The sequence below is a fragment of the Phaseolus vulgaris genome, chromosome 1 (genome assembly GCF_051622355.1).
Source record: "Phaseolus vulgaris cultivar YP4 chromosome 1, ASM5162235v1, whole genome shotgun sequence".
NCBI lineage: Eukaryota > Viridiplantae > Streptophyta > Magnoliopsida > Fabales > Fabaceae > Phaseolus > Phaseolus vulgaris.
The window spans coordinates 2,498,618-2,514,709 of NC_143498.1; the positions used below are offsets into that span (position 1 = coordinate 2,498,618).

General features: G+C 30.7%; 2 protein-coding genes across 3 annotated transcripts; both read right to left on the minus strand.

Annotated features, from left to right (window-relative positions):
* On the minus strand, positions 1–3,950 carry LOC137816424 (PPPDE putative thiol peptidase family protein). Of its 2 annotated transcripts, none has more exons than XM_068619556.1 (4): positions 3,791–3,950; positions 2,660–2,900; positions 1,200–1,487; positions 1–439 (listed from the first exon to the last, which is right to left on the minus strand). In XM_068619556.1, the coding sequence occupies exons 2-4, from the start codon at positions 2,868–2,870 to the stop codon at positions 180–182; spliced, it is 759 nt and encodes a 252-aa protein (XP_068475657.1). In that variant the 5' UTR covers positions 2,871–2,900; positions 3,791–3,950; the 3' UTR covers positions 1–179. The 2 variants fall into 2 exon arrangements, with proteins under 2 accessions (XP_068475657.1, XP_068475658.1); XM_068619557.1 differs by lacking the exon at positions 3,791–3,950 and adding an exon at positions 3,129–3,779.
* A 7,654-nt stretch (positions 3,951–11,604) lies between these two features.
* On the minus strand, positions 11,605–15,520 carry LOC137816425 (arabinosyltransferase RRA3). The gene is made up of 2 exons (XM_068619558.2): positions 15,072–15,520; positions 11,605–12,948 (listed from the first exon to the last, which is right to left on the minus strand). Exons 1-2 carry the CDS (start codon positions 15,240–15,242, stop codon positions 11,833–11,835), a joined length of 1,287 nt encoding a protein of 428 aa, XP_068475659.1. The 5' UTR covers positions 15,243–15,520; the 3' UTR covers positions 11,605–11,832.
* Between the last annotated feature and the right edge of the window lie 572 nt (positions 15,521–16,092).

Sequence of the window (16,092 nt, forward strand, 5' to 3'; positions counted from 1 at the left end):
TTGGAAAGGATCAATCTTAGTTTCAAATTGACAGAATGAAGATATGAATGGCAGAGGTAGCACCACAATTAATAAAAAACAGAAGTTATGAGTGACGAAACAGAAATACTACTTACAAAAGACTAGCATAATAAACAAGATTCGTACAGTCATCGATTTCCTACATTCTCAAAGTTGAGTTATCTTTCTTTCAAGGATCGGTTAATGGATTTTCTCAATTCCCACGATGGCCATGACGATGACAAACACCCTCTTAAGGGTGACTGTAGAAACAGTGAAGAAGTGGAGAGGTGCTTTTGACGCGTTGAGATTGAGGACAAGCTATTGAAACCACTTCGTAGCCTTCTCTTTTCACTGTCTTGATGAGGCTCATAATTAGGATCATGCCCCACACCAGAAATCCTTAGTGCTTCAGGAAGAATACAGTTGCAGATTGAACCTGTCGCAAGGAATCAACAACCCAATGTTTTTAAGTCTTTGGCACATATGAGAGGATCACAGAATAGCACTTTGGTTGGGTAAGGACACCAATGTCAGTGGAAACTCTCAATCACTCAACTACTTGTTTTAGGACTTGGTTATAAACGCTAGAGTTTGTAAACATTTATAAGAAACGAAAATAAGAAGAAATGAATATAATAAGTCTGAAATACGTTAAAAATTGAAATAAATTTATCCAAATAGACTCTTGAGGATAAACTCCAAAGATCAACTTCTAAAAGGTTTAACTATGCCATTGAAACAACCTTTTCCTATTCAATACAACTACGCCATTAATTATATACTATAAGGGTCAAAACCAATCACTAACTAGATAATAACATTTGTCCATCAGTTCACAAGGAAATAAAAAGTTAATCAAAGGATTTTGGTATATTCTTTCCATATTTTTTTTTATGTGATGACAAATGATTATTGTTACTTTAAGATTTCAGTCTAACTAAGATGTGAAGTTACATAATAATACTTAACATGAAAACTTTTATTAAAAAAAAAAAAACTTAAAAATCTCTCAAACAACATATTTTGTAGGAATGGTCATAAAAACTCCACTTCTACTTATTTATAAAAAAAAAACTCCCATATAAAACAGAAGCTGCAAGAAAACCTTATATTCTATCTCCTTTTCTCCATTCCCTCCATCCAGACACAGCAAAAGTCTACTACCATCTGAATAAAATAAGTAGATCAGAAAATACCTAGCCTGGCCAATCGATTTACCCATGTTGGAATGGATTTCCCCGTCAACTTGTAACATATGTCTTTGCAGAAGTGGTTGCAATTCTTAACAATTAAGTGATACGTGTCACCGTTGTAGCTTGCTGACTGGCGTTCCATGAATTCCCTAACCTGAGTAGAATCCAGAGTTGTGGTTCCTATGAGTATTGACTTCCTGAAATTGAAGCCAGGGCATTGTCGAGGTTCAACCTCAAAAACACCACTTGTTGGGTAGTCATGAGCTCCAAATGCATATTCTACACCATGAACTGTAAAGTGCAGGTAAAATTGATCAGATAATATAAGTCTTTATAGCTACGTTTAAAGAGTAGCCAAGAGGTGCCCAAGCAGCAATTTTAACTTTCTGAAGAATTAGGGAACCACCCTTAAATACAAATGGAAGTCCCTAACATATTATTCTGCATGGAAGTTACAACTTTGGGTTTTCAGAGCATTTTCCAGCTTGCTCACTCACAGTTTCGTCACCTCAAGTTATCAGTATAAAGAATTTAAATGAGGCAAGATGCAAAATAATAAGTTAATATGAGTGCTGACACTGTTAGATTGGAGAAGGGTGATTAAGAACCATATATTTCCTAATGCACATGTTATTTATATATATAGGAAGTTCTACATTAATTTTACATTATTTGTTGAATAAAAGTTATAAGTTCTTAGGTAAATAGAGACAACAACGTGTAAGCATATTTTGGCCTAAAAAGTGAGGTTTGCACCTTCTTATATATCTCTAACACACTTTTCTCATGTCGAGGCATGTACATCTCGTGAGACTAGATATTTATGGATGGTCCAATAACAGATTACATGATAGGTCCATCAAACATTGTTATAATAGGCTTTAATACTATCTTAAGAAGTGAACTTTAAATCTAACAAAATCTTACAAAACTGACTTATGAAGAGAGATTTGCACCTACTTATATACTATAAATTGGCCTTATCTGCAGTCAATGTAAGATCTTTAACAACTGAGTTTAAGAGTAAGGTTCATTGAATAGGGAGTAAGATCCATGTTATTCTCGAAGTCTTAATAAAATTCATCTCAGTAAAAGGTGTTAGTGTTTTGGTAACATTCCTCCCCAAGAATTTATCACTAATTATAAGCATTAGACTCACTAAATCATCATTATCGCACACTCCAGAAAAATATCCAGTCATTAAGTTATTTAGACCTAGCAAAACTTGAGATGGTTGAAATGGTGTATCGTAACACAAGGATTAAAACTAAGGTCTCATCCCTTATCCGACTCTCTCGTTATGCTGGAATTGCAATCCATACTTAAATGGAGGTGTCTTATATCCCTCAAGCACGAGATCTAGAAAATACATTTGAGAAAAAAGCCAGAAGATTACTAAAGTCATAATGTGCTGGGATTAAGAGAAGAGAATCAAAATTCAGCATGAAAGCTTTAAACTGTACCTTCTACACCAGAGTGATAGATACCAAGACCAGCCCAATACACATAACCATTCATGGGTGTCAAGTCATACACATTCAGATAAACTGGTGTTCTGCCAGGTCCATAGCCAGCTGAATTGACTTTGCGAAATAAAGAAAAGCGGGTTGATGATTTTCCTTTCAAATGAAGAGGCACAATGGACTTCCATCCTTTCTTAGACTTCAGTTTCATCTTTCACTATAGGGAACAACAGCATAGTACCTGAATCCAGCAAACATTTACAGTGTGTTTGGTGATACATTACATTAGGAAGGAAAGAAAATAACATAAAAAACATAAAAGATGCTAAAGTTTTACAGCTAGTAGCTTCTACCTGTACATGAAAATTCAACTTGCATAAGATTGTACAGGAAATTAATGAGCAGAAAATTCCTTCTTATAAGATTGTGCAGGTAATCAAACTAAATCTAGCATACAATTTAACTTCACCTATCAGTCTCAGTGGTCAATGAAGACAACCTCTCACTCTCTCTCTCTTTCTCTTATTAGTAAACTAGAAAAGGGCTGCAAGTCAAACTACAATGCAAACCATGTTGTCAAATTATAGCAAAAGGAAAAATTAAACAAACTTATCTAAGACATGATAACTTGAAAAGACAAGGGTACTTTCAGTCCGAATCGCTTTTCCCCCTCCCATGTTTTAGAAGATCTTGCAAACACTTCCCGGAAGGAAAAAGACAAAAACATGCCTAATTTTCAGTGCAGATATCCTCTTGGCCACGAACATATGATGCAGAATTAGATATGAGGAACTTAGCAGAATGAGTACCAAATCACAACAGCAAATACAGATTGAAAACTGAAAAACAAAAACTTGCAAGTGTTTCAATTCCTGAAAACTCTTGAAAGCAACCAAATCGAGCAGAGCACAAACCATTTCCAACTTGCAATTTAAGCATAGGAAGGAGCCTCACAGCTTCAGATCTAGCACAAGCTATAGTACAGTACAACAATGGCATCCTCAAGAAAAGGGTTTTCAACTATGGTTGGGGAGGTAAAGGAAAAAAAAATGATCCCAAATTTTGTTAATGCAGCAGAAGCAAGAATAGTGGCCTCAAAAGCAAGAATGAAAAAAAAAAAAAACAACTTACAGGCGCTGATTGAAAGAGTGCCGCCATTAGAGAGAGAGAGAAAGAGAGAGATTCAGAAAACGATGAAGTGAAAATGAGATTGAAAGTTGCAAAAGAGTGAGTGAGTTCTGAACCAAATATGATTATAACGTTAGCAACTCCAAATCATTGTCAAAAGAAATTTAAAGCAGATAAGTGTCGTTGTTATTAGTTAAAATTAAGGTAATTTCACTCTTTACGTTAATAAACTATTTTAATTTAATTATTACACTTAGTATACGTTACAATAAAATCATTAAATATATATTAATTATATAAATTAAAATAATTAATTATTTTTTAATTAAATTAGAAACTATTTTATAAATTAAAAAAATATTAATAGTTAAAATAGTCTTTATTATTAATAAAAAATTATAAATTAATATCTAAATGATTAACTATCAGATTTTTGATTGTTTACTACTATATATTCTAAATTAGTTTTTATTAATTTTTTATAAATTAATTTAAAATTTAAAATATTAATAATTAAAATTTAAGTAATTAATTAGATACAAATTTATAAATTATTTTATAACTTTTTATTAATAATAAAAATTATTTTAATTTTAAATAATTTTTAGTCTATAAATTATATCAATTAATTAATATAGTGACTAATTATTTTTTATTTTTAAATTTAATTAATAATTTTCTTGTAGTGTTATAATTATGCTAATTATTCAAATAAATAATTTTATTGCATATAATATTTGTTATTTAAAGAAATTTTATTTGTACATAAGTTTGAATAATATTTTGTGTTTATTATACGCCAAAATAATGAAAAATATACAAACAATAATTTTTCCAAGCTCACTCATCTCCAATATAAATATATTTATAAATGTTTTTTTGGTTAAGAAAATATTTTCCCGAATTAGGTTGAGAAATTATATTCTCATCTTAAATTCTTTAACATTAGAAACACACATTTTTTTAAATATGATTTATATTTGTAGCATTTTCAATATTATATCTTTCTGATTTAGTAACTGTTTCTTCAATAAATATTGCATTAAAGTTATTTAATTTATGTAACGTTTAACTCCTTTCATTTAAATTTTGTTTCTCAAGTAGAAAACAGTTTATAAAGAATTAAAAAATATTTCTTTTAGAATAACAATAAAAATAAATAACATTAAGAATTATAAATCACTTTTCTCTGTTCAACACTTTTGCAAAACGCCAGCATTTTTTTTATTGTAAAATAAAAATGTTTTTTTTTCTTCTTCTGTGTACTGACGCATGCCAGTAGTGCCACGTTGGATTTGCCAATCAGTGTCTAATAATAATAATTATTATTATTATTATATATGTATAAAATAGCAGTTAAATAAAAAAAATATTTTAGGAAGAAATAAAGTAAATTTCCAGTGTAAATATAATTTTGAAGAATGGAAATTATACTTAATTCTCACATATATAAACTGTAAAAATTATGTCTTTCGTTAAATTTTTCGAAATTATTTTATTATTAAGAAATAAAATTTAAAGACCAATTTGATACCAAGTTTTATAATTTCGAGATTAAATAAATACTCATTATATCGTGGACAAATCGATGATTTACTCAATAATAATATCACAAATAGTGTTTTTATTTGATACTATTTACCATTTTCTTCACTACTTTATTTCATGTGTTGTTAAACATTGATATACTCTTATATATTTGTTATATGTTTTCCACAGAATGTGAATCTTGAGAAATGAAATTTGCAAGTATTATTATTTTTTCTACAAAAATTATTCCCAAGTTGTAATCATAATAAAATGGTTGGTCCATATTTAATTGACGTCTTTAATTTCTTGTTTAGGTTTTCATTTTTTTGCATAAAAATGCCAAAAAATAGTCTAACTTCAATTATTGCCTTTTTTTTGGACAATAGCTGTATCTTTTATAAACCTTATTTTATACATTTATATACTCTTACTTGAGCAAAGTAAAACTATTATAACCCACGATGTTATGTTAATACATATTTGTAATTTTACATTTAAGTACTGAATATGTCTTTAATTTCTGTAATATATGATTTCTTTTGTTTTTGGCTTTTGTATTAGTTTTAAATTTATGATATTTTCTCAGTCTTTATTTTTAACTATAACTAGGTAACAATAATATATATATATATATATATATATATATATATATAAGAACATCTATTAGGATAGATGCAAATCTCACCTTATAGACAGTTTGATTAGGTCAAATTAAGTTTAAAGTTTACTTCTTAATATAGTATCAGAGTTATTTAAAGCCTATTATGATGAGTGTTTATTAGGCTTATCGGATCGTTATTGAACCACTCATAATCTATAGTCTCACACACAAGTTGGTAGTCTCGTGAGAAAATGTGAATATAAGTTAATACAAACCTCACCTTATAAATTGATTTTATAAAACTGAATTACACTTAAAATTTATTTTTAATTATATATATAATTAAGGTAACAGCAGATGTTTTAATTAAGATGATTAGTTTTAAGATATTTTAATTAAGATGATTATTTTTAAGATAAAATAATTAAATTAAATAATATCTATTTTTAATATAAATAAAATTTTTGCATACATTAGATAAGTATTCCACGGGCATCATCACAGTTTTCTTTCTTTTTTTTCTCTGAAGTTTTCTTTTGAGTATTTGAGTTTGATTCTCGTGTTTGAAAAGGCTGAAAAAAATGGAGATTGAAAGGTCCAATGAATGGAAGTGTGGTGGTGATTAAAAGTTTCATTATTGATAACATTAATATTGCTTTATGTGTATGCATCCAACACCTCAACACTTCGTGGCTTGCATTAATCACACCCAACTCAAAATATCACTAAATATTCAACAACAAAACTTCATCATACTTCATTATACTATTCATCATGCAAATGGACCACTTTACTTCATTATACTAAACTTTCTTTAATTAAATTCCACAAAACTCACTTAAGCTTTACATTTATTTATATATTATAAAAATATTATTATTTATAATTATACATACTTCTTAATTACAATCAGTTACATTCAGATCAATAATCGCTTATTAATACAATAGTTAAGGTACAATCAGATAATAATTATTCGTTTAAATATAAAAGTTTACATTCATCTAAATATTACGAAAATATTATTAACTTTAGTCGATATTCTCTCGTTAACAATTAATATATGTCTCCAAGATTATTTTATTATAGTACATTTTTTCATTACATATAAGAATAATGATAGGTTAATACTTTTAGGTCACATTCACCTTCACTTGAAAATCAAATATATTATTTTATTTTAAAATTTTGTTTATATTAATTTTTATTAAAAAATAATTTAATATATTATTATTTTTTTAAAATTTTACTTATATTAATTTTTATTAAAAAATATAATATTTTATTATTAGAATGAGTTATAAAGTGGAAGTGAGAAAAACTAATGTGAAACAAAGTTTTCAATGCATATAATCGATCAAAAAGAACTTTATATTCTTTTCTTTTATCACAAGTTGGTGAAAATACAAATATTTTTTTTAAAAAAAAAAACACCTTATGGAGTTGTATTTAAAAATACAATTTTTTTAGTGAAATAAACTCCTAAAAGTGTTTTTAACATATTTAAAAAGATCCCATTTATTTGGATTGAGTTGAGTTAGTGATAGAAGTCATTGGAGGGAAAAAAATGTTTTATTTTTGAAATGAGTGTTTTGTGTTTCCATATGTATGGAGAGTGTTGAGAAAAAATAGAAAGAAAATGATAAAAGAGTGGCACAAGAATGTGGGGAAATAAAATTGGTGAGAAGTAAAAGCTAAAGATGAAGAGTGGTAGGACCAGCTGCTGCTGCAACCAACGACAACACAACACACACACTCTCTCACTTCATGCATGCAAACCCATCAAACACTCTTCACTCACACCAATACTTCTTATTCAACTTCCAAACAAATTTAGAGACTTTTTCATGTTCCAAAAAAAATAAGAATTGATCCGATATGTCAATATAGTTTCACATTGCTCAGGAATCGAGGTTAAGGACAGTGGATCCTCCTAGTTGAGGGGTGAATGAGCCTCTTCGGTCCCACGGTGGGCGCCATTGTCTAACCTCAAGTCGTTGGACAACATTGATAGAATCAATCACCGCATCAGAGGTATTGTCTGCTTTGGAGATTGGTGCTCCGTCACAGTTTTGTCCTTAAAAAGCGCCTCGAAGGATGAAAGGAGGAGAGAGTATATAAACTGTCATTGACCTCGACTCCTTAGCAATGTGAGACTATATTGGCATACGAGAACATGAATTATTTATATTTTGACTTTTACTTGTTAAGATCCTAGGATTACTTGAGATTCGGAGTACCTTTTTCAGTTCCAGATATATTATGACCGAACACTAATAACATAATAAGGAGACAAGAAAAAAAATGAGTTAGGAGACAATCAACACATTAACAATTGTACAATCAGTTCCAAATACTATATAAGTCTCTTAGATTAAATTTAGAGTTCATTGAACTTATAATTATTCTTAACAAGAGTTTGCTAGATCTATTATATTATTTATTACTTAATCATTCATAAATATATAGTCTTACACATTGTGAAGGTGATGTATTAGAGATTTTTCATCAATAAATAATAAAATCAATTTATAATATATAATATAAATAAACACGAACTTCACTTTCAAAACTGTTTTTACATAAATAAAAAAACAATTCATAATATATATAAAGTAAATACCAATTTCACCTTATCTCATAACTGAATTTGACTTAAAATTTACTGATTAAAAATATTTTTCTGTATATATTTTCGAATAATTGGAAAAAAAATTACATATTTAAGAAAAAGCAAAAACACTTCCAATAACATGTGAATAAGTGGTTTTTATTTGAAGCTAATGATAGAAAAAGGAGTGAAGAAAAATTGTGAATAATTGATGAGTTTCCATTATTGATTGACACTTGACACAGTGAATTTGCTATTTGGATTTCAAAGATAAGATTCCATTCATTTATCCAAAAGAGAGTTTGCCACCATATTCATATTCTTTGATGAGTGATTCAAACAAAGTCAAAGGACAAAAACTGAACATCTCCATTAAAACCGAATTAGATGACAATCAAATTAAATGCAAGGTGCAGACTCTAACGTGTCTCTCGTCACAATGAAAAGACATTTTTGCATAGGTTCTTGCAAAAATTTTAAAAATAATATTTTTCAAATCAATGATGTCCTTACAAATAAATATATTTATAAAAATATTCAACATTTTATTCACCTATTATTATTATTGAATGGAAGACTAAACTTATGTGGAAGTACATGTATTAATCATAAATTTTTTTTTTTCCTCTTATTTGTTCCTTTTAATATATATAATATTTGTTGGAGATCTCACATCGATCATAGATAAAGACAATTAATTGTATATAAGTGGATACAAACCTCATTCTATGAACCGGTTTTATAAGATTGAGTTAAGTTTAAAGTTCACTTTGTAATATGGTATCAGAGTCATTTTTAATTTTATCGATCACTCATCATATGTTATCTCACACATGAACTCTCACTCTCATCAAATTTAATTTTACTCACATCTATAATAAAATATCTCTTCAAAACTAATATTCTTATTCACATATTATATCACTGCAACCCAGCCATTTCAATATGTAATTTACTTAGTTTTAAAATTCCATAATGTATGCATCCAAACACCTATTACATCACAATTAGTTTGCCTTAAAAGCACACAACAATCACTTGATAATCATTTTTAATAATCAACCATATCATATAAACTTTTATAAAACTAAATAGGAGTTAGTATTAGTATCAAAACCTAGCTTCAAGCGATTCTGTAGTCTTCTAGTTCTCCAAAACTTCAACATGACAAAAAATGTTAGATCAAATACCTTTTTCTATTATAGAAAAAGATGTTTAAAAAAAGTTTCCTAAAACTATTTTTTTTAAATAAAATAAAAATTAATATCTAACTCTTATTTACAGATTTAATTTTCTGTTCATTTAAATTTTATTATTAAAAAAATGTTGGGTCTTATGATAAGTTTTTTCCTTATAATTTTAGTATTCTTAATTTAACTAAATTTTAACTGAGACCTATATTTGATAAGTTTGAGTTTTACAGCTCCCAAAAGACGATGCAGAGGAATGATATGATAGACAGGAAAGGACAATGGAATTTGTTTTACAGACAATAATGAGAGAACAAAAACATATGAATGAATGTGCCAAAAGAAGAGCAAAATTCTAAAAGGTAAATGAAGGAAAGTGACACTGATCACTCGTACTCTACGGATTCACGTGTTCAACTTTTTTTTTCTTTTTCACTGTCTCTGTTTCTTATCATAAGCTATTTTAATTTGAAACATTAGATATAGATTTCCTAACACATTTTTTCCCAAATATTCTGTTAATATATCTTAGTAATTGTTGATATATTAATATTAGAGAAGTGAAAAACTTGTTGGTATGGTAATGCGTGAAGTTATATTTCATAAACACTTATCCTACACGAATATAAATATGTATAATATAGAATATGGAGTGATAAATCTACATGTTATATAACTATGAAAATTATGTTCCAACCGTGTTAGAATAGTCAGAAATTTAATAAATATTTTTTAAATTTGATACTTCATCAATATGTATCCTACAAGTGTTGTATGAGTGTCAGTGTCCAGTACATGTTTCTAAGGGATGTGTCTGAGCCCGTGACATATAGTGTGGAGTAATTGAACATGATGTAAATAAATATAAGCTTGAAAAAGACTAATGCTCAGTAATTTTGTAAAGTAATTTTATGGGGTAAAAGCAACTAAAGTTTCTAAAATGTAAAAGTGAAGGAAATATAAAGAAATATCCTCTCTGTTCTCCCTCAAATAGTTTATTGGTTGTGGAATTGGTCATCGCACGATCCCAATCCCAAAGAAGACAGTAACCCAAAGAAGAAACCAAAAACTTGGGCTTAGATGACAGGTTGTATTATTCTTACAAGTTGATGGGCACTATCTGTGCCCTTAGCTGAGTTGACTTATCTAAACTTGAAGAACCATTCATTCACATTTTCAGCCTTTCTCAAAGCTCATTTCTTCTGCAGGGCAGTCATGTGATCCACCATTAACGTCAGGCACCAAAAAAACAAGAAACCCGCCATGTGAAGTGAGGAAAACATTGACTGGAAGGAACATATACTTTGAAAATGACAAAATTCGGAGACACAAAAACTGTGGCAAAGGAAAAGACCAATTCATAATTATATTAAACATATAATTATTCTTTATTCACATAATAACTATAGTAAACGTGTGCTATCCATAAAAAAATCAAATTAAGAATGTGGTGTATATATATATATATATATATATATATATATATATAATTAAATTAAAAATACATAAGACTTAACCATTGTATGATGACAAAAACTGAATTGATAACTTCATCATATGAAAGGTCTGTTTAATAAGAAAACACACACACACAAATATATTTAACCTTAACAAAACACATCAAACTCATAGACACTAAATCCTAAATATTATGTTTAATCTTAACAAAATTCAAGAATCGACAAAATACACTAAATATTATACAACAACTTATTTCCCTTTCCAACTGGTTGCACGTGTTTTCCAGGTCAATTCTAAACCAGAGTTTAAAGATCCCCACAACCATTTCAAGCAATTTTATATCCACAGCACTGTAATACAAACAGTTAATTTATTTGCATTAAACAAGAACAAGAACGAAACGGACATGTTCATAGCAGACGAGTTGAATTTGAACTCATTAGAGATAAGAAATATATACAGAATGAAGAGCATAAGGTACACAGAAAACCTGTTTAATTCTCAAAAGCGACAAATTGTAAAACTCAACAGAAAGTACATTGGGATAGAGATGATCCTGGGAGGTGAACTGCAATGGTTGCCTCTGTATCACATCAATTGGAACATACAAATCCTTCTCTGTATTAGAAACAAGTTAATTGTAATGTTTCTATCAATCAGAACCATCTGGGAAATGGTCCAGCGCATCCTGTTTCCCATTGGCATAGAATTCAACTATTGCCTTCATCCTCTCAAATTTATTAGGATGGTAATTAACATGTATAATCACAGGCTTCAGCTTCTTGAGTTTAGCATCTTTTCTGACAGTCTTAAAGAGAACCTTACTGTTCATAAAAAGGTACATATCCATCGTCCTTTTTGCAGCATAAAGTCCATCATAACCAGGATGAGAAGGGAAAAAGAGCTCCTCGTTAAAAACTGCCTGATCCCAAGCTTTTGCGTCATTGGAGAGCCGGTTTGCAACACGATCTAGGAGCTCAATTGAAGGAATTGTGGGCCTTATGTAAAAGAAACCAGAGTTATAAACCCATATTCTCATAGTATGAGCATACCGAGCCCAACCCATTGAGGGTTCATCAAAGACATCATTATACCCGTAAGCTGTCATATTATTGTGACCATCGGACATAGACTCCACATCTGAATCCCTATAGAGATAATCAAACGGGTTCTGCAAGTACACAATGTCAACATCCGACAGAAGAACACTATAGCCCAGTTGCAGAAATTCTCTCAAAATACGAAATTTCAACCCCGAAACAGCATGGTTACCACCACTCTTACCAACTGCATCAACACCTTGATCAGGATCTCTTCTATACACAGGAACATCGTTGGATTTGCAGAACTCTTCAATGTTATCGTCTAAGGCAACAACCAAATAATTAGGTATGCCAACCTTCTTGATGTTGGTGAACCATAGCTGCAACATCTCCTTGACATTAGTGTTAGCAAGGGCAACAATTATCTCTTTATAAATAGCAACTTCCCCCAAGATTTTGGCCAATCTGGGGTTCACAGATTCATCAGGAATGACAGGTGGATTGGTTCTGAGAGCCTTGACAGTTCCAAAGGGCCCAGCCTTGTGACTGTCACCAAGAACAAGAAACTGTTCCTGTGCATGGCCCTTTCCTTGCTCAGCCAAACGCAGCTTCTCCATAAGATCCTTCACCTGCTTCTTCAGCTCGGAATTTTTCTCTTTTGCTGATAGAATATCAACTTTAAGCAAATTAACTTGTTCCGGTGATTCGCACGCAGATGAAACCATCTAAAATCAACAGTAACAATCAATATAACTAATAGTTCTATACCCGTTTGTATTCTTCATATACATCCTTCTGCATAGTAAACGTTCTATTTTATATATTTTAAGACATTAATTGCATTTAGTTTGTTATTAATGTTTTCTTTACTTAGTTGTATTACGAGAATGAATGAGTAATACACCAAAATTACAAGGACTGGTTAATTTAATTCCAGATATTATGAATAAGCAAATTTAACCAGACTTTTAAAACTATTGTTCAATCTAGTCCCTAAAATTGATACAACCAGTGAATTTGGTCCCCAACGATACAAAATCTATCAATTAGTTCTTGAATTTGATAATTGCACGTTCATTTGGTCCCTGGTGTTAGGGACACTGAAACTGAAGCACAACAAAATCAAGTACTAGGAATCAAATTGGTAGATGTAGCATAAAAAAGGGACTAAATTGGTTAATGCACACCAAAGTGAAGAGCCAAAACGATACAGTTATCAAAGTTAAGAATTAAATTATACTACTAATAGTTGAGACGACTTATTAATCTCAATGAATTATCTCGTGGTGTACGTACTAACATATAGAGAATTTTTTACATTGATATCCAATTATAAATCGTCATGCATGATAAGTTTGTTAACTATTACAATAATTACAATAAAATACCATTTTTTAGTCCTTGAAAAGTGGCAAGTATTTAGAAAATTTAGAATAAGTCCCAGGATTTCAAATGACTGTCACTGTATTACTTTACCACATAAACAATTGAGAGGAATTATTAGGCTAGCTGGATATTACAGACGTTTTGTGAAAGGCTATGGAAGTATTGCTAGGCCTTTAAGTAAGTAAGCTGAAGGAAAACAGTTTCTGCTGGTCATTAGAGGCTAACGCTGCCTTCCAAAAATTGAAGGACAGCTTGGTTAGCGCACCAGTTTTGGCTTTACCAATTTTTTCAAGAGTTTGTAGTGGAAGTGGATGCTTCAAGTACAGGTATTGGGGCTGTCCTAATGCAAGAACATCACCCAATTACTTTTATTAGTAGGGTGTTAAACTTACAACAGCAGTCACTATCCACCTATGAAAAAGAGCTATTAGCAGTAGTCTTTGCTGTGCAAAAATTTAGGCATTATTGCTTAATTCACACTTTATTATCAAGACTGATCATAGGTTGACCACAGCTTTCTAACAAAAATGGCTGGTCAAGTTAATGGAGTTTGACTTCTCTATTGAGTTCAAACAAGGTAATGCAGATTTGGCTGCTGATGCCTTGTCTAGGCAGGATATGGCAGATAGAAATGCTATCAGCACAATCACTCCTGAGAGTGATTTAATGGACAGAATTAAGCTGTCATGGCAGCAGAACATTCACTTACAGCAAATCATACAGGAACTACAGGCTAATGCAGGTTCTCATAGGCATTATACTTGGCAACAAGATGTTCTGCCAAGAAAGGGTCGATTGGTGGTTGGCAAAAATGATAATCTGCAAAAGGATAATCTTCTCTGGATACATTCTACAGCCGCTGGTGGGTCATTCAGGAAGAGATGCTACTTTGAAGAGGTTGCAAGCTATCGTTTATTGGGAAGCAATGACAAGAGATGTCAAATATGAGGTGTGAAATCTACCAAAGGTGTAAATATGATACAGCTGCTTCTCCAGGGCTTCTGCAACCTTTACCAATACCAGAGAGGATTCGGCAGCCTATCACAATGAATTTTATAGAAGGATTGCCTTCTTCTCAGGGTAAGAATATGATTTATGTGGTGATAGTGGATAGATTGAGCAAGTCAACCCACTTTATGGCCATAAGTCACCCTTATTCTGCTGCTGAATCAGCCCAAAGTTTCCTTGAAAATGTGTTCAAATTGCATGGTGACTCTATTAGTAATTCTTTCTCCTAGAATTGTCTACAACATACTGTGATTTTAATCCAAAATATACGTTGATACTATAAAATTAGTGATACTAGATCATTTTGAATTTTGAACTAATTTGATTATCGTAGTTAATTTCCTTCCATTAAAAAACTAACATAACAGCCTATGCAAAATTCCGCGAACAAAACAGCCATTGACTCGTGAAAATACGAAGAGATAAATAAAAAGAGAAAGAGGAAGATGAAAACCTTGGGGTGGCGAATGAGAGGAGTGGGAGAGGCGGTTAGGAGGCCATTGGGAGCCAAGAAAGCGACGACGCAGCCGATGAGAACGCCGACGACGACGGCGGCGACGATTCGAGATCCGACTGATGATTGGCCTTTATCTCTGGTGAGCAATGCGTCTCTACGACCCACCATGCTGCGTCTCTCTGTCAGATCCAATTCGAAACCCTAAACGGAACGAAAAGGTATTAAGATTTGAAGTGACAAGGTTGAAGGAGCAGTGGCAGCTGGCAGAGAGTGGAGAAGAAGTGTTAAGTATTTGTTTCTCTGACTTACGACGCTTTCAAGTTCCTGTTTTTGTTAATATGTAATTGGATCCATGTTCGTTACACTCTCATTATATTATATGGAAAACACATGCAATTCATTCACCTCAATATTTGTATGTAGTGACACTTGTTTTTAGCAACCATATTCAAACTCTTTAACATGGGTTCAAGTTATGCAGATAAAAAATTAATTTTCTGTTCAGTTTGTTGGATATTTGCTGGTTTTAGTAATCCCTAACATTGAGTGTAAAAGTTACCAAAAAAAATAGAAAGATAAAAGTGTTTCATAATAAAATTCAACACAACAGGTGTACAATTCAAAAATATTTATTAAATTTTTTTTATTTTTAAAAAAAAATATATATTAATTTTTTAAAAATTTAAATTTATTATATAAATTTTTATGATTATAAAAGTAAGGAAACTATATGATTTTCCCGATCTAAATAAAACAGGTTTTCATGAAAAAGATTTGATTAAACATGTTCTATTCGATAAGAGTAGGAGAAAAATCGGACTCGATTTTCTTAAAAAATAGAGAAATTAGAACCAAGTCAAAGACGATACGGATCAACCCCTCCTCTAACGTTAACAAATCCTTTTGAACCAATTATGAAAAACATCCTTTTGTATCCATATTCATGCTGTATTAGTAGTGTTCGTGCTATATGTTCATAACTTCTTTACCTTTTACCCTTAATGCATTAATATTTTAA

Coding starts and splice junctions, on each gene's coding strand:
- LOC137816424 (XM_068619556.1), bottom strand. CDS start 2,870: ATGAAACTGAAGTCTAAGAAAGGATGGAAGTCCATTGTGCCTCTTCAT. Junction 1,488..2,659: donor CTATCACTCTGGTGTAGAAG/GTACAGTTTAAA, acceptor TGCACTTTACAG/TTCATGGTGTAGAATATGCA. Junction 440..1,199: donor AAATCGATTGGCCAGGCTAG/GTATTTTCTGAT, acceptor TCCTTGCGACAG/GTTCAATCTGCAACTGTATT.
- LOC137816425 (XM_068619558.2), bottom strand. CDS start 15,242: ATGGTGGGTCGTAGAGACGCATTGCTCACCAGAGATAAAGGCCAATCA. Junction 12,949..15,071: donor CTCTCATTCGCCACCCCAAG/GTTTTCATCTTC, acceptor TGTTGATTTTAG/ATGGTTTCATCTGCGTGCGA.